We start from the raw sequence: 20,789 nt of genomic DNA on the forward strand, positions 1-20,789 counted from the left end.
GTTACGTGGAAGCCGGTTGAAGTTAAATCCTTCGAAGACAGAGGTCCTCTGGCTTGGACGGGACGATATGGGATTGGGGGGGGCAACTCCCATCTCTTGCGGGGGTGCAATTAGTGCCAGCACCGTCCGTTAAGAGTTTGGGTGTAATCTTCGATACCTCCCTCTCTATGGAGGCGCAGATTACAGCTATAACAAAGGCAGCATTTTTTCATCTCCGCCAAGCTAAGCAGTTGGTCCCTTATCTCTCTCGCCCTGACCTAGCCACTGTGATCCACGTGACGGTCACCTCCAGACTGGACTATTGTAACTCGCTCTACGTGGGGCTGCCCTTGAGACTGACCCAGAAACTCCAGCGGGTGCAGAATGCCGCGGCAAGACTCCTTATGGGGTCTTCGCTGCGAGATCACATTCATCCGGTACTATACCAGCTGCACTGGCTCCCGGTGGAGTACAGGATCAGGTTTAAGGTGCTGGTTTTAACCTTTAAAGCCCTATACGGCCTAGGACCCTCGTACCTACGGGACCGCCTCTCCTGGTATGCCCCACAGAGGAACCTACGGTCTGCAAATAAAAACATCCTGAAGGTCCCAGGCCTCAGAGAGGTTAGGCTGGCCTCAACTAGAGCCAGGGCTTTCTCGGCTGCGGCTCCAATCTGGTGGAACGCTCTGTCACAAGAGACTAGGGCCCTGCGGGACCTGACATCTTTCCGCAAGGCCTGCAAGACAGAGTTGTTCCACCAGGCCTTTGGTCAGGGCCCAGCCTGACTCCCTCCTCTGGCAACCTGCACAGAACTTTGCTTAAAGGTTGCCATTAATTTGATTTTAATTAATTTTTATAATGAAATGTTTTAGAATGTTGGATTATTTGATTGTTGTTAGCCGCCCTGAGCCCGGCTTTGGCTGGGGAGGGCGGGATATAAATAAAATTTATTATTATTATTATTATTATTATTATTATTATTATTATTACTTGCTTCCTTCTTCAAACTTAAAAGTGAATGAATGAATAGTCACTTGCCAGCAAATGTATTTATGTTTCTTGGTTGGCTAGCAGCCCCATGATGATAAATATTGTAGGCTGATTCCATTTTTCATACCATACATAATTTATGGAAGTCTAATAAAAATGTACATGACCTACTTTAAAACCTAACATCTTTTGAAGAAAATGTGTTGATATACTCCAGTAGAGCTTTCCTGCAGAAATTTAGGGAATAAGGCTGCTTTTTGAACATAAGATTCTGTGTTGTAACGACATTAGACTCGAATAGACACCTGCTTATGTATTTAATTATTAACTGTTTAAATTCTGTGCTATTCTGGCTCTTCTGTTTACTTAAATACGCCCGTTGCACACTTGTACTTGAATATACATCCTTTGTTTGCTGGCGAGATCTCAGTGATTGTGTTCAGATGTACTGCTAAATGTTGGTTACTGCTATCCTCTCTCTACCTTCATGGCCGGGAGGAGAAGTTTGGAAGCTTTTGCTACTACTTTTAGCTAATTACAGCCTGTTACCTCCAAACCAGAAAACGTTGTTTAACACTGTGATTGGTCTTATAACCCATGGTTTGAAGCAGGCTTCTTCAGACATTAACCACAGTTGGTTTTGAACTTTGCTTTCTGGTTAGAAGGAAGCAACAAGCCATAGCTAAGCAAAATCTGAACTTTTCCAAACCATACTGGCAAGAGTGCAGGAACCTTGAAAGGAAGAAAGACTTACATAGCACTAAACTATGGTATAGTTTTTTGTCTATCTTGGTGCTAACAGAGGTACTTTAAATATCTTAAGTTACTTGTACTGTATGTGAGAATCTATACAACATGAACCTTTTTGGATGAAATCCTTTCCACAATTATTTGGGAATTAAAGGTAAAGAGACCCCTGACCATTGGGTCCAGTCGTGGCCGACTCTGGGGTTGCGGTGCTCATCTTGCTTTATTGGCCGAGGGAGCCGGTGTACAGCTTCCTGGTCATGTGGCCAGCATGACTAAGCCGCTTCTGGCGAACCAGAGCAGCACACGGAAACGCCATTTACCTTCCCGCCGGAGCAGTACCTATTTATCTACTTGCACTTTGACATGCTTTCAAACTGCTAGGTTGGCAGGAGCAGGGATCGAGCCACGGGAGCTCACCCCATTGTGGGGATTCAAACCGCCGACTTTCTGAGTGGCAAGCCCTAGGCTCTGTGGTTTAACCCACAGTGCCACCCGTGTAATCCTATTTGGGAATTAGTCCTGTTGGAAATAGGACTTTTTACATGCAAAGGATTGTACTGTTAAGCAGCCATGTTAGCAAATGGACAATAATGTTAAAAATCTGCTGCTTTTAGAATACACTGCAACAATACTGTTAGGAAGACAGATATGAAATAATTGGCGCTAATATTGTAGCAATAGTTTCAAAGGCTTTACTCGTGCACTAGAATGGCATTTAGAAGTGCTTAGAAGCATGTGTCAGTGTTTACACACAATGCGTATATTTTTGTGCTAGTTGGAAGCTAAGAAATGTGTCTTGGGTATCGTTCATATTGCAGGAGCAGTGGACTATATATCTTAGGTGAGCAGGCTTTGTGAACAAGGCTGCTTTGTATGCAGTCTGAATTGTGCTTCTGTTCCCTCGAGGTACAGAATTTTAAGAGGTAATGCTGTTTTACAGTAATTAGGGTAATTCTACATTCAGTAGTTAACTGAAATGAGAACGGCTGTGCAATATGCTGGTGCTAGTTTTTCAGAAAATTCATTTTATCAGTTGAGGGAGATGGTTCCATGTGTATGTACACCTGGGGGAAAGCTTTTCAGCACAGGCTTCACATTTCACCCCATGTCTAGATTCCTTAAACGTTCCTACTGGAAATAATGAGTGCAGATAGCAGAACAAGCAGAATGCCTTAGGGTTATGGGCTGATTCTCTCTCCCCCCCCCCCCCCATTATCATGCTAGTCTTGAAAGGGGAGACCTTACCTTTGGAAGCATGTTGTAGAATCTAGAAGAGTTTGCACCTATGTTTGATGCATCTCTCAGGAGGGCATAGAGTTGGCAGTGTCCAGGACTATTGTCATATTTGAGGTAGACCTCCTCAAGCAAGTTCTCCAGTGGCAAAGGGGTAAGCAGTGGCACTTCTCCATCCTCTTGGTACACCTTCAGTCCAGCCTGACAACGAGAACTACTGTACAAGTCATAAGAACATAACCAAAGACCTGCTGGATCAGATGAAATGATAGCTACCCAGCATCCTATTTCCCACAATGTCCAAACACATGCCAGTGGGAAGCCCTCAAGGAGAAGGGCAAATAGGGCTCTACCACTGTTACTCCCAGCAACCAAGCATTCAAAAACTTGATACCTCTGGTCCTGGAGGTCCAAATAGCCATCAACTGCATCTTTGTTTCCTCAGGGTATATGTGGCCTTTGAGGCAGTTGCTGTCTTTTAAGATGGAGATGACTAACGTAGCCCTTCAGCGAATAGCCAGGGAAGATGGAAATTAGTTCAACATCATCTGGATGGGCGCAGGACGACCACCCTTGTTTTAAGAGTGGCATATGTTTCCCTCGTGGCTTTTGTTATCACTGCAGCATTGTTTCAACTAGGATGGAGGTGGGGAACCTAAAGTTGTTGGACTCCAACTCCCATCAGCCCCAACCCAGTATATCAGTGGTCAGGAATTAAGGGAGTTGGTTTCCAGCAACTATCTAGAGGGCCATGGGTCCCCCATCCCTAAACTCGGAACAGATAAGTAGGAGAAGTAGGTTAAAACTAATTGAAACTGATTTGAACTAAACAGTCCTTGGAATGTGGATTTCTTATATAGACAGTGTTAAAATGATGACCTTCAATATATTTCAGCTTCTGAAAATGTAGGGTGTAACCAGCTTCTTTTGAGAGATGCAATTTCTTGTAAATTGTTATAGCCTACTTCAATTTTGCCTATTGTGTCTTTTATGACACACGCTTTCATTTGAAGCAAGAGACTTTCCTTCCTTGACAAAAAGCCCCTTCCCCCAATTCTATTTAAAAGTCAAATTGGGCACAGTAACCTTTTTTTCCACCAGCCAGGACAGTCTAATTTTATTTAAATTTTCCTGCTTCTTGATGTAGAACAATTTATAACTACAGGAATACGCCTCAAACAATCCTTTTTATTGCTTACAATAGTGTGCTTCTATAAAGAGAAAATGATTTCCTCCATTTAGTTCATCTGATTGGATGATATTCTGCTAAGTCATACTTCATAACTTACATCCATAGATTTCATTGGCTCTATTGGAATAGGAATGAGTTGAATATCACCCAGAGTGAACATGTCAATTGCATGCCATGGTTTTGCTGCTCACCTAAGTCATTAATATTCTGCTCACATATCTGTGCAGTACAGAACCCTTTGCTGTAATTAATTTTGAAGGTGCTAATGCGAGGTTTTTATTTTTTTAAAAATCCTGAACCTTGTCAGTGTAGAAGCAGGAGAGTCCCTGAGTATCATAGGAGAAAATGTCAGGTATAATTCTCTTTCCAGATGGCACCCCTACAGGTGAGGCAGCAGCCTGTGAAATTACATTCTAAATTATACCAGAGATGAGCACCACACATAGAGCAATGCATTCAGAGATTAGTAATAAATTACTTGATTCAATATGAGGGATAGTTTGTTAGTGAGATGCAAGGATGTGATATTTCATAAGAAGTAAAACTTGCAGGACCAAATGCCAGTGAGAGAACACAATGTTTATTGAAAACCAGCATAGCAGTAGTTTGACTCACCTTTTCATACAGCACATGACAGCATAAAAACATTGTGTTGCAGCCAGTAGTGGTTTTAGGCTAGTGGGTAAAGAAGATCAGTAGGTATCTGAGAGGCCAAAAATATATGTGGTGGGAGAGATGGCGGTTCATTACTCCTGCCATAGATTATAACAATAAAAGTCAGAATCAATTAAAAAAAATCAAAACAAATGAGCAACAAAAGATCTCTCAATGCAATAGCCAGAAAACCTCAGTCATTTAACCAATTAAAGATAATTTGTGCTTGTGTGCATTCTTGCTGGGTTGGATAAAGTGAAGCACATTTGGTCAAAAATCCTAATTTTGCATATATGCTCACATAGTATGAACTGATGGTGACTGACCAGGAATGAGACCTTGGAAATGTAGAGGATAGCTTCATGAAGATGTAGATCTGGATCATTAGGAAATTCAATCATTAGGGATTGAAAATAAAATAGCCAAGACCAATGCCATTACACAAACCTATGGTGTAAATAAGTTCTGATCACCTCACATGAAAATCATAGAATAACAGAGTTGGCAGGGATCCTGGGGGTCATCTAGTCCAACTCCCTGCAATGCTGGAATCTCAACATGCCGTCTCCCATCCAATATAATACCATACCATACCTGCTTAGCTTTGCCAATGTGCAAGCAGTTTTATTGCTGCACTGAGTGAGTACTGTAGAGCTGAAAAGGGTTTAGAAAAGGGCAACCAAAATGATCAAGAAGAGATTTGAGTAACTCCCCTACAACATTTGGTGCTTTCGTTTAAAAAAAAATGTTTGGGGGGGAATGCAGGAGACATGATCAGAGGGATTTAAGATGATGCCTGGCATAGAGAAAGTAGATAGGGATAACTTTTTCTTTCTCTCCCATGATCCTGGAACTCTGGGACATTCAATGATGCTGATTATCTGAATATTCAGTGTATAGTTAAACTATGGAATTTGCTTCCACGAGAGGCAGTGGTTGCCCAATGGCTTTAAAAGAGGATTAGACAAATTCATGCCTACTGATTGCTGTGTTCTATTTCCACTTTTAGAGCCGCTATGCCTCTGAACGCTAGCTCAGTTGTCGGGAATAACTCGTGGGAAGAGCACCGTTGCACACAGGTCCTGCTTGCAGGCTTCCCACAAGCGATCTGGTTGGCCACTGTAAGAACAGAATGCTGAACTAGATGAGCCTTTGGTCTCATCCAGCAGGGCTGTTCTTACACTAGCTGAGGGCTAGTGTTGGCTCTCTGCAGCAAGTAATTCTTTCTGACAGCATAAATGTTGTGCATACTCACAGTCCTCTGACCTGCCACTTTTGGGGGAACAAGAGGGAACATATACCGAGCCTCTGTTCTGCAAAGGCAGGGAATCTCTTCAGAGACCTACAATTTTACTGCAATTTGGAATGTGGATGGGGAAACCGACACTAATGGCAATAGTAGAGGGAATTTATTTCACAACACTGCGTATTTCACAGCACTAACTGTTAAAGTGCTTGTGGAAGTAATTGCTAAATTACAGCAGGTATCTGCAGTAGAGTAGAGAACAGAATAACTTTCAAAGGATCCTCCAGTACTTGTGCTTTGAAAAACAAATTTTAAACTGAAAAATGTATTCAAACATGGAACTTGATTAAATTGATATGTAGCACTGTCTCCTTTTCATTGTGGTGCTTTTTTCTCCCCTTCCTCTCGTTTTCCCAGGGTTATTTCCTTCTCTTTGAGTCAATGCTGGATTCTGTCATTTATGCAAGGGACAAGTACCTGGCAAAAGGAGGCTCAGGTTAGTTTTAGAATTCTAATAAATAATCAAGCTCTGGGGAAACCTAAAAGATTTAGATTCTGCTATGCATGACTAAGAAAGTTCTTACCTGCGATGAAAAATGTTTCCATTAGCGGAAGCTCCAAGGCATTCATTTCATAGTATGGGTAATACAAAAGCATTAATGGGATACTTGGGCCTTAAACGAAATAGCGTTTTCAAGAGCACTTTGACTTCTTCAAGATATTGAAGTATAAACCTTGAAAGTTTATTTTTAAAAATCAGTAAATAGCACAGCAGTAAGGTAGTCAGAAACTGAGCATTGAAATAGCTGCATTTATCTAACTTAGCTGGGTAGCTAACTAATCTGGCTAATTTCTAAAGGTTCATTAATATACTGGCTATTCTGAGCACTCCTCCCATACATTTGGGAGGAGGAGTTTGGCAGTGTTTGTTTCACTTTTACTAAAGCTTGGCTTGTGATTGTCTGAAGCAGTATACCTCTGAATACCAGTTGTGGGTAGGGAGAGCTCTGATGCACAAAGTGCTGGACTAGAAGAAACTTTGGCCTGATCCAGCCTGGTTTTATTTCAAAAACCAACTCTAGTAACTTCAAACCATGGTTTATGAAGCTGCCTTGTTAAATTTGCCAGAGTTCATTCTAATCTAGAATCCCTGGTTCAAGCATAACAGGTGAAACTAAACTCATACAAAGCCTAGTCTTACGAACACATGAGAGAGAGTGTCAGGAGTATAATGTATGCAATCTCTATACTTAGTTTGTGCTCATAGCAGCTCATCCACAGGACACTAAACTGTGTTTTTAGAATTGCATGTAGATGCAGCTACTGTATGACTACAGAAGCCCACTTTGCCTTTGAAAGGATGACACCATTTACCATGTTGACTAGTTGCCTGGGCTAAGAAAGAATTAGAGGAGCACTAGGGATCTCATGCCTGGTAATCTGCTTTGGTTATCTTTTCCATTCATAAAACAGTCTTGTGTGCCTTAAAAGTGCCACATAATACTCTTGTTGCTCTTGCTGTGAGAGGCTAACACTGTGACCCCTCTGGAAGTTCACTTGTTTGAATAAAGACCCGATTTTCTTTCTGTGGTGTATTCAAGGAAGTGGGAACCAGAGATGATTGTATGGTGTGGTGTTGCTGTTTTATGTATCTCTTTAATTCTGAGTTTGTGTTTACCTTTTTAATGCCACCCTGGAAATGGAAAGATGAATTAATACATACGTATGCAGGGTTTTTGTTCTAAATTGCACATTGCTACAGAATCACCTGCCGTAGTCATATAATAAATTTGATAAATTATAAAAACCTAGGCATGCCATTCCGTAGCAATAGTAATCTATGGGTGTTCTAATATATTTCTTCCCTTCTAGTTGTTAGAGTCCCATGCATTCATCACATTTTATTTTACACTAGTCTTTTTTTCAGTGCCTAATATGCAGGCTTTTATGAAATTGAAATCTGAGTATTTGTTCTTTTTTCCTGTACAATTCTCCAGAACTCCGAAAAACTGTTTGTTGGAAAACCAGTCTCTGTAGCAATGATAAAAAGCGATAAACATTGGCAGTGCTTGTTTCATGCTGCAAAACCACTGGCTAGCTTTCTCTTCCTAGTTTATCTATAGAAACTGTTCTAAACAAGCTGAAATTCTGACCTGTGAGTTTCTCCTTTGAAATACAGTGGTACCTCGCAAGACGAATGCCTCATAAGACGGAAAACTCGCAAATCGAAAGGGTTTTTGGTTGTTTGAGTTGCTTCGCAAGACGATTTTCCCTATGGGCTTGCTTCGCAAGACGGAAATGTCTTGCAAGTTTGTTTCCTTTTTCATAAAACCGTTAATACAGTTGCGACTTGACTTCGAGGAGCAACTCATAGCACGCGGTGTGGTAGCCTTTTTTGAGGTTTTTGAAGACTTTGGTGATTTTTGAAGCTTTTCCAAAACTTTTCCGACACCGTGCTTCGCAAGACGAAAAAAAACGCAAGACGAAAAAACTCGCGGAACGAATTAATTTCGTCTTGCGAGGCACCACTGTGCCTACATTCTCTACTGCTGTTTCAACTGTTTTTCTCCATGACTAGGTCAAGGACTCAGGCAGAATTTTATGCCCTTTCAAGTTGGAGCAAACACCTGTTTGAGTTGTTTCTTGGTGGGAAATTGGTTTCATATTAGAGACCTGATAAGCACTTGGATATAGTTTGGCCCAAACCAAAACCCGCTTCATATGTATTTTCATTCCTTCTTCCTGCTTACAGAGTTAGATTGTGGAACATCTAATTCTGACTTTCTGCAATAGGAATTGTTGAGTCATCTGTGCTCACTGATCCACCTACTAGCAATGTGCACAGCTGGATGGCTTAATTAAAAATGGTGCTTAGCCAGGGGAAATATTTTCAAGGCAGACTGCAGCATTTAAAGAATCCTGGGAATTCGGAACTTTGCCCATCTTGTAGTATTATAAAGCTGCCAAATATTGCTGCTTCATGTTTTATATTTGGCATGTCTGTGTCCAAAATAATAAGAGAGTTGCTCTTTTACTCTACTGTCAAACCATGGGAAATATTAGTGGGGAAAGCACTGTGTCTGTAACTAAGCGCAGAGGGGAAATAGTAATTTGAGTTGCTTGAGAGAAACACGGATGGTACAACAGGTTGAGGTTCAATAAAATTGAATTATTTTCTACAGCCTGCTTGCTTTTCCTCTTGGGTGAATATATAGTTTGAATATATAGTTTTGCAGAACCTGAAGAAAACAATCCTTACTCGAGTTGCAAATGGTACAGCTGTGCATTTTTAAGTTTTTCCACCTCCAGTTCTCAGCACTAAGCACTAAGCCATTGCAGCCAGGAAATTAACATATTGTCTAAGACAGGATTAGGCAACTGGCAGCTTAAGAAGCAAATCTGGCATTTTGTAGTGGTGGTGTCATTTCACAGCCCCAATGGGCTGTTCCTGTTTGTCTGTCAGTGGAGCTGTAGGAGGAGGAGGTGGTAGACATCAAGTTGCATTCACAGAGGACTTAGATTGAGTGTGTGCTGCTGTTCTATGTGTCCTCTCTGTTCTTCTACTTTTCAAGCAGGCAAGTGATGAGTATAGCTTTAGGGAGGGGAATATTGCTGGGCCAGCATAATGAAGGTTATCTCTGTCCGCTTCTTCGTAGTTAGCTGCCAATGCAGTGTAGAATGATGTAAATTGGTTGGTAAGAACTATGTTCCCTCTTCTAGTGAGCTGAAAAACTGTTGGTTTTTCTGTTCAGTAGAAATCTATGAATAGTGGAATGGATGAGAATTCACTACCATGGATTCACTTGACACAGGAGCTGTCTCTTTTGAGTATAGTCTGGCTATTACTGATTGTCTGGCAGGGTCTTTGTGAGTTGTTATTGATATAGGTTAATTAGAAATGATATTGCCGATGTCTTAGTATTTGATGCAACAAATTTTATGACTGCATTTTTGGATTATACAAATGCCTGTGATGCATAGTGTGATATGAGTCAACAGAATTTCTATACAGGGAATTAATAGATTTAATAGAATTTGTTAGAGATGTCAAAAAACAGGAAAGAAGGCCTGTTGGTTTATAGTAAAGCAGGACTTCCAAGAAATCCATTATCCTGAGTTACTAAGAAAGCAGTTGACTGGTTTTAGGAAGTCACTTGAGTTGAAGTAGTTTCCTGTAGCGAAGAGGGAAATGGTATCTTTGGGAAAGGATAAGTAAATACACTATGGATTGATAATGTAATAGATGCATAATATCCCAGTACTTTTGAACCAGTGGCTTTGAATACTAACGTTGACATAAAAAAATTCAAATGACATTCGGGTGTGGCTAGAAAACAGTTATTCGCTGCCAGACCTTCAATTTTATTATGAGGCGGCTTGTTTGTGTTGGCTAAGGGAATGGATTGTATTAAAAAATGCTCACATTTTAGATTTGGGAGGCCATATTAAATTCAGCTGGCATGCATGTCTTTGGTATGGGAAAGCTAAAATCTACAAGAGTTACATGAACCATATTATTAGGAGGAATTTGTACAGAGTGCGAGAAATACAAAAACCTGTTGGAAGGAAAAAAACTGGTTATTGCCAACTGAAGCAATTACAATAAAGAGCATCAACATGGATATACAGTAGCCATTCTTTAGATACTTGCTAGATTTCACAGGGAATGAACCCAGATTGAAACATATGGAAGAACTAAGGAGCCATGTTACTGATTGGTTACAGTATTATTAACTTTATATGTTTAAATTAGATAAGAAAAAAAAAATTTTAGACCAAAGTTCACAATTTGAAAGAGTTATTGCAGAATAAGGAAAAACTATTGTCTAAAATGTACACACTTTTATTGGAATGGGAAACAAAAGATGAGCTAGTTAAAGCCTCAATGACCCACTGGGCAATTGATATAGGGTATGATATAGAACTAAACCTCTGGGAGAATCTTTGCAAGAAAGACTTGAAATTCATAGCATGCTATATGTTGAAAGAGAACTACAAGAAAAGGATTCATAGATGGTATCCACCCACAAGTAAACTAGCTGATATGTATAAATTAGAATCGGATTTGTGTTGGAAATGTAAAGAAATAGAAGGAACTCTTTTTCATGTGTAGTGGGCATGCAAAATAATTAAAGAATATTGGGGAATGATATATAATGAGATGGGGGGAAATGTTTAGAACAAGGTTCCCCCCAAAACCAGAGGCATTCTTGTTAGGAATGGTGCAGACAGAGGTGCCCAGGTCTCAGAAAAACTTAGTTATGTATTCAACAATGGCGGCTCAGATCTTGTTAGCCCAAAAATGGATGGTGAGGGAGGTTCCTAGTAAGGAAGATTGACAACTTAAGATGTTAGAATAGGCAGAGTTATCAAGTCTAACAAGTGAAATAAGAGAGCAAGAAGAACAGATATTTAAAGAGGAGTGGAATTTTTTGCTGAGTATGTAGAAAATACGTACACAGTTGTAAACGTTCACAGTATTACGGTAAATTCAACAGTATAATATATTGCAGTGGGATATAAGATTGGAGAACTTAATAAGATGGATATACAATATATGCAGGAACAGTGGGTAAATTAAAAGAACCTTGGAAGGGGAGGGAGGGAAGTCATTGAATGTATGGTTATAATGAAAGATGTTCATTTTGAAATACATAATCTGAAAATGTAATAAAAAATTTTTTAGAAAGAAAACAGTTCTTCACTTTGGGGACAGAAAAGATTGATGAGTGATAATAGATGTTAAGCGCTTAATATTTATACTCCTTTCTCACTCCCAATACAATACATTAGCCTGATAGTCCAGTTCATTTAGCAGTATTTTAAACAGGGCTCTTACACCTTCAGGCACTTGTATCTGATGCTCTAATGCCAACTAGTTTAGAAGGTTAATGGAGGCTTTATAGATGGTTTCATTTGTTCCTCTATAAATCAGCCAGCAGGTGGGGTTGAAACAGCAGAACGTCCACAGTAGATGCAATTTACTTTTGCATCATGTGTAGCAACAGACCGATAATTCTGTCAGACACCATTGAGATAAAAATATGCTACATTAATTTTAGGATGGAACTTTTTCAAGAGTTAGTCTAGAGGTCCAGTAACCTCCTTGCCTGACGGAAGGAAAGATGGAGATTTATAATGAATATGCTTTGAAATAGTCTAGTGCAGGTTATTATAATTCATGGGATTTGACACGACAACAGTGTATGTGTGTGTGTAACCTGATTAATGGGAGTGGTCCTGGCATAGCTTCTTTTTATTTTTGTTATTGTTAGTTATTAATGGCCTTCCATATATCTAGGGCATGTACAAAATATAATAAAAACTAAAAGCAAGTAAAACACAAAAAGGCGTATCACTTTAAAAAAAATAAAAATAAAAAGCTTTTCTTCATTGCCCTTTAATTTCTGTATCTCATTTCTGTTCTCCAAGACATAAGCATAGGCTGCCTTCAAACTGAAAAGAAAGCAAGAAATGCCTAGAAACTTCTCAAATGGTAAATGTGGCCAAAATGGTGAAAGTTCTGCCAAAACAGAATATGTTGGGGCTGAGGAACATGATACTCAAAATTAACTAGCTGTCAGATATACATGAATTTATCAACTTTCCTTGTTCAATACAATGCCACTAGCTTAACTGTACAGCTCATTTAGCAGAATTTTAAATAGGACGCTTCCTCCTTTGGGCAGTTGTAGCTCGTGAGCTATTTTGCCTACTAGTTTAAAACAGTTGTTCACAGTACCTTTCATCATAGTGTTTCATATATTCCAGAGAAGTTAAAAGTTTACATTGCACCTTTGAGGTAAAATAGATACTGCAACCTTAGTGTACAAGCTGTGCTGGCTGAGGAATATTTAGGTTTCATTTATGCTTGGAAGGTACAGCGGGTGTGTGCAACTTTATTAAGGCCCCAGAACAAAGAAAGAAAAGTATCAATACTTCCCACCTGTGTTTCTATGATCATCTTTTTGTTACCGCTTTAACTTAGCCAAGTGCTAATCATTTATTCCAGCCATAGTTTTATGTGACTTAACTTTGTTGTCATAGTGTGGGCTAATGGTTGGTTGCTGTGTCATCTTCTACCTCAAGCTTTCCAAAAGCCTGATCCCTAAAATAGGGGGCTTTCAGGCTGGAGCTAAAAGTATTATATGAGAAAGGTGATTGGTTATATTTGCTTTTCCACCTTCAAATGATAATCATTTACAGCTATGCCTCTAGCCCTGCAGTTACTATGATCTTACCCTTTTAATGTCCTTACATTTGTGAGGCATTGCTGAGGGATAAAAGATTTCCCATCTTGCTTTGCTCCCCGTGTGAGCTGTTACTAATGACAAATGATTCGGGGGCAGTGAGTCGAGAAGGACACAGATGACAAACCTATGAATTTCTAAAGTGCGCTTCTCTAAGAGATGTCTGATCAGCAGTTTAATATTACGTGTGGTGAGAAATACTTCAATCAGATTAAAAACTAAGTAATGGAATATGTATGAAATAAAAGGTTCTTGCATGGGAGTGGTTTTACTTTCCTAAGTAGCATGGGGTTTAAAGAAATCAAAATGACCCATCACGGAAGTGGATTATTCAAAATATGTTGGCTCCTTTTCCTATTGTGTTTTTAGATGGGTAAGATAAATAATAACTTTAATACTTCTTGGGCTGGAACTTTTCTGCTAAAGACAATTTTTTAAAAAGCAAGCTTTTCATGGAAGCACTGTAAAACCATAATGAACATCTAAATAATGGCCTGAATGCCACAAGCCACAAGCAGAGAAAGCTCCATGCCTACTGCTGAACTGAATTCTGAAAGTTGGCTGTCAAGCAAGACACGAGTTGATGAATGGGTGGACCTAGTGGTAGTGTTAAAGCAGGATCACCAACCTCTTATGAAATAGGGCATACTGGGCTGCACTTAAATTGGTGGGAATTGGGAAAAGGAGAGATATCTCCCATGTTGTGCTAATAGAACTGCCTCAGCTCACATAAATAAATGGAAGAATCTACAGTTTCTATTGGACGTTAATTTTATAGTGTTATGTTTTTCTTCACTTTATGCTTGCAAAGTACTTACTTTAAAAGAGTGCTTCTTGGATTTAATTTAATAAGCTGCACAATTCAAAACAAGAAGTGCTGATGTAAGTTTTCTGTGGCTAATGTGTTTCTTGGTCAGGAGCATTAAGGGCACAGGCCAGATCACAGCTTCTGAGCATGCTTATTGTGGTCTGATTTGTACCCTTAACGCTCTGTTTGGTTTTGTGACCCAGGGACGCGTTGGCCACAGTGGGTATGCATTGGAGCAGAGTTTGGTTGCTTTCCTTTTCAACAACTGCTATTTGAGTAGCCTTCCATCTGAATAAAATTGTTTAGTGTAGCTGCTGAACAAGAAACACAAAGAAACTCTGGCGCATATGTTTAATTGGTGCTTGCAATTTGCCTGTTGCATTTTAATTTTTGTAACTAGCCTTCAGTTTCATGTCTCTTTTAAAAGCTGGATATACAAAGAACAACAGAATTAAACTCATCCTAGTTCAGGTTTTTACACAAACAAAGCAGCACATCATCTGATAGGCCTCATTTGTTTGGTCATTATGTTATCTAAAATATGAATGTTATAAAAGGGTGGTATATTTGTTAGACATCACCCTGCTTTTTGGATGATATAGGTATTTTTCATTGCTAGGAAGCTTACAATATAAATCAGATAAAATGCATCACTTCATTACCTTCCTCTGCTAATGTGGTAGCACATTTCTGGTGCTACTTGGCGAGTTTTCCTGTGTTCCCCTGCTTACCAAATACAGCACTGTCATTTTGGAAAGAGATTCTTGACTTAACAGTGCTTTGTCTACTGTAGCACAGAGCTACTGCTGATAGTCCAGGAACAAGCCTAATATATAGCAAGGAAAGATTAAAAAAAAAAAATCAGCAATATTGACTGAAACAGCCGTCACTGTATACTCCATGTGCCCATTTGTGTGACAGCTGTCATGTATGCAGAGCCATTGATCTGTCTCAGGTTCTGCTTATCACCACTTCCCCCAGCTGTTGCCATGCCTTTGTTTCAACCAAGACAACAACAATGAATCCCATGAAATGGATTTTTAAAAAATAGGTTTTTCCTCAAAACGGTAGATTTGTCTGTTTTTGCTTGTGGTAAATTTCCTCGTATATTTCAAATTAAAGTCAATGCTAAGACAAAAGGGAACTTGTACCATTGTTTGTTGTCAATAAATTATTTGCAATGTCTCTTTGCAGTGTATCCTGACATCTGCAGCATCAGCCTGGTGGCTGTCAGTGACCTCAAGAAGCATGCAGACAGGTTAGCTTTTTGGGATGATGTGTATGGCTTCAACATGTCCTGCATGAAGAAGGCTGTCATTCCAGAAGCTGTTGTGGAAGTGTTAGACCCAGGCACGCTTATATCTGAAGCTTGTGTCATCAAGGTACTGTACCAAATAATGTAAATTTCTAGAAAAGAATGTATAATTGTTAACACAGTGTAAGCTGTTCTTACATATAATATGTTTTGTTTCCCCCTAGCCATTCAGTGTTAATAAATTATGGAGTCCGTGATACTAATATTTTGCGCACATCTTTATGGATTTTGCAGCCTTCTCGTAGTAGTTTTTCTCTCTTCTTTCCCACCACAAAACTAATAAAGACAGAAATAAAATGAGGAGGTGTAATGGCTACCTGCCCATTGTTCATTTAACATCTATACGTCAAAAGTGATGTGCAGTTCTCTGTTGGTTCCATCTGGAACCTGTTAAATGTCTCAAGAGGCTGTCTTTAAAACTTAACTCCAATTTCTGCTTGTCTCCCCATCTTTTATTTTCTCCACCTGGTCATGCTCTGTCTCTGGTATGCTTAATTATAGGCTTTGGAGCTGCATTAATTATATTGTAATTAATTATGCTATAATTATTAGTTATATTGTTTGCTAAAATCCTTGAATATTTGCATATTCAGTGTTATGAAGGAAGCCTGAGTGCTAAAGAGTATTTTCATTTCATTTATTACACCTTTCCTCAAAGGACTTCAGAGTGACATACGGTACATAATTTTTCCTCATAAATACCCTGAGAGTTGGACTGGGCTGAGAGACAATGACTGACTGATCTGAACCCTGGTCTTCAGGTCCTAGTGCAATACTAACAAGTACACGACACCATTAATGGTAGAAGAAACGAGATGATTGGTTAAGAAGTATATAGCTTTCCATGTAAACATATATTGTAGTACCTCTGTAGATAAACATTAGAGAAAATCACACAAACATTGCTGCATGTACCACTTAGGTGTGCTTAACTGAAGCAATTGGGGGAAAGTTCCTTTCTAATCCCCTCCCCTTTTTAACTATTATCTGAAAAGGCAATCTTATATTTTCATAAGAACAGCATTGTCGCTGTGTGAAATTGAATGCATTCAATGCTCTGATAATGTACAACCCTAGACCAACGGCATCGTTTCCCCCTCCCATCTAGAGCACAATAGGCTACATTCCTCTTTAAAAGAGAGAATATTTATTACACAAAATTATTCAACCACAATTTTAATTTGTAACACCTCCCTCTAAATCTTGTGCAGTGGTATCTTGGTTCTCTAACTTAATCCATTCCGGAAGTCCGTTCCAAAACCAAGGCGCACTTTCCCACAGAAAGTAATGCAAAATGGATTAATCCATTCCAGACTTTTAAAAACAACCCCTAAAACAGCAATTTAACATGAATTTTGCTATCTAACGACACAATTGATCCATAAAATGAAAGCAGTAAACAATGTACTGCAGTCACATAGCCAATCAATCAGTAGGTGAACTGGGTTCCACACAGTCACAAAAACAAAACAAAAAAGCTGCAAAAAACGAAAACGCAAAATAAATAGCAAAAACAGACAGACCTCAGCGTAATACTCAAAACAGAAGTGTGGCACTCAAAACAGAGCACATTCGGCTTCCGAAAAAGGTTCGCAAACCGGAACACTTCCAGGTTTGCAGTGTTTGGGTTCCAAGTCGTTTAAGTACCAAGGTGTTTGAGAACCAAGGTACCACTGTATAGTAGCCCTCATTGCCTTAGATTTATTCCTGGAGAAAAATAGGGATCCCCTTAATTCAGGCTCCCTGTGCATCTCTAACAGATTTAAAAGAGTGACAAGCCTGTTTTGGTTATGACTACTTTGAGATGCTGTTGTTGCTTAACAACCTACTTTTACATTGCAGGCTGGAAAATAATTGCTTGAGTGGAATTGATAGATAAAACTTCCAAATAAGTCTTTAAATGTTGACTATCCATTTTTCTGTATAACATGTAGTAAAATTAATGAATTCACTAAGAATGTCATCCTGAGTAAACAACCAAAATCAATAATTGTTCCATAAAGCTGATGATTTTCAAATATTGAGGAAATTATAAAAATGTACCTAGTTAATCATATGATGACTAAGAATGTATATGTTTCACCTCTGAATCTGGCATTTATTACCCTGAGTAATGGTTTTGTCATACTCCACTCAGCCTCGTTAAAATCTGACAGCTTCTGTGTCAAATTTTGACTTTTAAAGGGATTTCTTTTCTGTAAGATGAGCAGTTACTAATAGTCCTATTCAGTAACCTCTTTGTTTAGAAAAGTCACATCCCAGTTTCAAGAATTTTTCATAAGGCATCAAAAATAATATAAAGTTGTGCAAACATATAGCAGTAATGTATTAAATGTTCCAGAGTAACACAGAAAATCATACAAAATAGTCATAGATGTAATAGTGTGACCCAGCAACTGATAAAACATACAGCTAGCCCAAAATTACAAAGGTAGTCAACAGTAGGAAACAAGCCGATATATTAGCCTTTTAAAAAAAAAAATATGCAAGCCTTCAGACATTTCCAAGAACTCTGTAGTGTTGTGACCTGACAGTCCAGTTGGCAATGAATTCCACAGCCGTGGGGCTGCCACAGAGAATGCTCTCAGCTTTGTAGACACTGGATTTCACCACTCCTGATGGTGGACAAACAAGAATGGCTGAGCAACAGAAGGTGTTTAAATGTCCCTCATTGGCTGACATGATTATGACACCATAGCTCTGCAGTATTCCTTTGTTTGCCATTTCCAAGGTTAGTAAAATGATGGAGTTGCCTTTCATATCCCTACCATTATCCAGGATATGGAACATACATTATATTTGCATATTATTCAATTGGCCAAGAAGGGTTAAAGAAATTACAGACAAATGTACCAATTTTGATTTTTAACAAAAGAAGGTGGTGTGTGTGTGTGTGTGTGTGTGTGTGAGAGAGAGAGAGAGAGAGAGAGAGAGAGAGAGAGAGATGTCCAGTCATAAATGGACTTGCGAGTCCTGCTGGGAGCCCAGTTGCTGTTCAGGAGTCTTTTTCAAATAAATAAGTATCCAAATAAAAGGATGGGTGAACAAATATGTGTGAAAACACTATGTGGGAATATGTAGGGATTAAAGCTAGACTGCTGCTGTAAATCTGAGGATTGTGCCTCACCTTGATTTGATTTTCATGTGCCCTATTATTAGGACTCTGATGATGCCATATATAAGACTCATCAAGCCATGAAATATGCTAATCCACCTTCAGCTTAGAATTGCTTTACATATGATATATCTTCAATAAATATCAGTTTTATATAGGATGTATAGTATGTACTTGACATAGAGAGCTCATTTTCTTGCCGCTTAGGACTTCACATATAAGCCCATTTTTTTCTGAATGGAAGCATTATCCCTATGAGAAACATATCTCTATAAAAAAAAGCATCCCGACAATTTTAACTTTCTGGTCGTAGGCTGAAGAACATAGAGTCTAACTGCATCCAAGTGAGACTTCAGAGTCCTACCCCCAGTTCATCTTCTGCAAACAGCATTGCAAGCAACTTTTGAACCTTAAGAGTTTCATTTATCATGTGCTTTTAGAAGACTGCAGTTATAAAGCCATTGGGAGTCCTGAGCTTGCACTTAGAGGCTAAAATTTCCAGTTTTTTGCCATATACACCTGGTAGGCAACTAGTTTCCATGTAGGTTGCTTTTGAGAATAAGCTTTATTTCAGGTCTATTATACAGAGATGATTAAAACAGTCTCCATAGATTCCACGCAGATACTAGGCTTCTGCTTTGTTCTCACACAAGACTCTGCACTTTCTTGCAGCGGATCGATTGCCATGTTGTATCGGTTTCAGAACTGAATTTTTCATCAGACTTCACTCTGAGAGTAACAGAGACTTCCGTGTGTACGGTAAATATTTTATTTCAGCATTTCTGGGGGTTTGATTGCCGCGCTTTTGAAACCTTTGGTCAAAGCCTTCATTTGCGAACTAACTAGCTATGGACCATGGCTACGGGATTAAATGTTGGCATTACCTGATAGCCATTGGTGTATTGCAATCTTGTCAAGCAGTGTCTCCCATCTTGTATAATGTGTTCCTTACACCAGCAGTTATGCCATTCCTCTTAAGTCCTCTCTCCTTGGGGCCAGCCATGTAGAACGTTATTCCCCCTTTATTCCTGATGTAGATCTTCACTCAACCGTTCTGCGCTGGCAGAAGAGGGGCACCAATTTGTGGTCGCCTCAGGTACCAAAGTGTCTTGGGTTGTCCCTGTTTCTCTTTCATCTCCCTTATTTTTTTTACATTCTAATACTTTTTTACTCTTTTTCCTGTGTAAGCTTGTTTCACAATTCCTTCCTTTCCACTTGTCACAAGCTTATCTGATATCTCCTTTTAACAATTTATCCTCCACCCACCTTCTGAACTCTTTGTGACCCCTTTCATATGGAGTTTCTCCCTTTCTCACTATGAATTGTAATTTTTACACCCACTTTTCCAGTAAAGCGGTTTCTGCATATTGCCTTCACATATATCATTGCTTGTATCTTCCTGTTTATTTGTGTGGGTTTGGGGTATGGGTTGTAACTTCATTTTCGAACCAAAGCTTGTATTTATTGCTTTTTATATACACTTGTGTTCGCCAGCCTTAAAAATATAGTGATACAGGTGAAATGTTTGGCTTGGAAGTTTCTAGTTTTGGATCAGAGATTTGTGGTGTTGCGCAAAAAAACAAAACACTTTGTCAAGTATTGCGTACTTCATCATGTAAGATTATTGACATCTTATGACCAGAATTTCCACTCCTTTTGTGATGGAGTATAGCAGTTTAGTTAGAGGCTGACAGTCCATCCATCACATCAGGCTGCCTAACCTTGCAGTAAATGAACAATAAATCCATTATATGTATTGGAGATTTTGAAGATGGTTTAAAAGTGTATTTCTTCAGCTGGACAAATATTCACCCTTGATTTTCTGTATGTAGAATTTTAGTTTGGCTTAAGATACAAGAATAAAGGTTTAATGTCATAACATTTTTGGTCTTAAAACTAATGTGGCTGTTTTTCCCCTTTGAGGAAAGATAGGTTAGAGTCTCAGTTCAGAGTCAAACTACATCAACAGAAGTGTAGTGTCCAGATCAAGCAAAGTAATAGTTCCATTCTATTATGCCTTGCTCAGGCCACACTTGGAATACTGTGTCCAGTTATTGACACCACAATGTGTGTTTTCTATTTGATTTAGTCCAGAAACTTAAGGGAAGAGGAAGTTGAACGTTGTTCTTCAAGGCAATATTTCTATTTTTAGAACCATTTGGGGAGAGTTCCAATCAAGCCACGTTGCTACTATAAATTCCTTAGCTTTACATCGGGATATTTACGGGTCAGGCACAGTCTACAGCACTGGAAAGTA

The 20,789-nt window shown here is 39.1% G+C and overlaps 1 protein-coding gene across 1 annotated transcript in view; it reads left to right on the forward strand.

The window, feature by feature from the left end:
* The window catches only part of PRMT3 (protein arginine methyltransferase 3), a 60,174-nt gene that overhangs the window by 23,048 nt on the left and 16,337 nt on the right, over positions 1 to 20,789 (forward strand). Inside the window, exons 11-13 of the mRNA XM_080983387.1 lie at positions 6,462 to 6,540; positions 15,297 to 15,484; positions 19,205 to 19,291. Of these exons, the coding sequence (XP_080839513.1) occupies positions 6,462 to 6,540; positions 15,297 to 15,484; positions 19,205 to 19,291 (354 nt within the window). The remainder of the gene's footprint in view (positions 1 to 6,461; positions 6,541 to 15,296; positions 15,485 to 19,204; positions 19,292 to 20,789) is intronic.

The sequence above is a fragment of the Podarcis pityusensis genome (assembly GCF_964106645.2).
Source record: "Podarcis pityusensis genome assembly, chromosome: 1".
Classification (NCBI taxonomy): Eukaryota; Metazoa; Chordata; class Lepidosauria; order Squamata; family Lacertidae; genus Podarcis; species Podarcis pityusensis.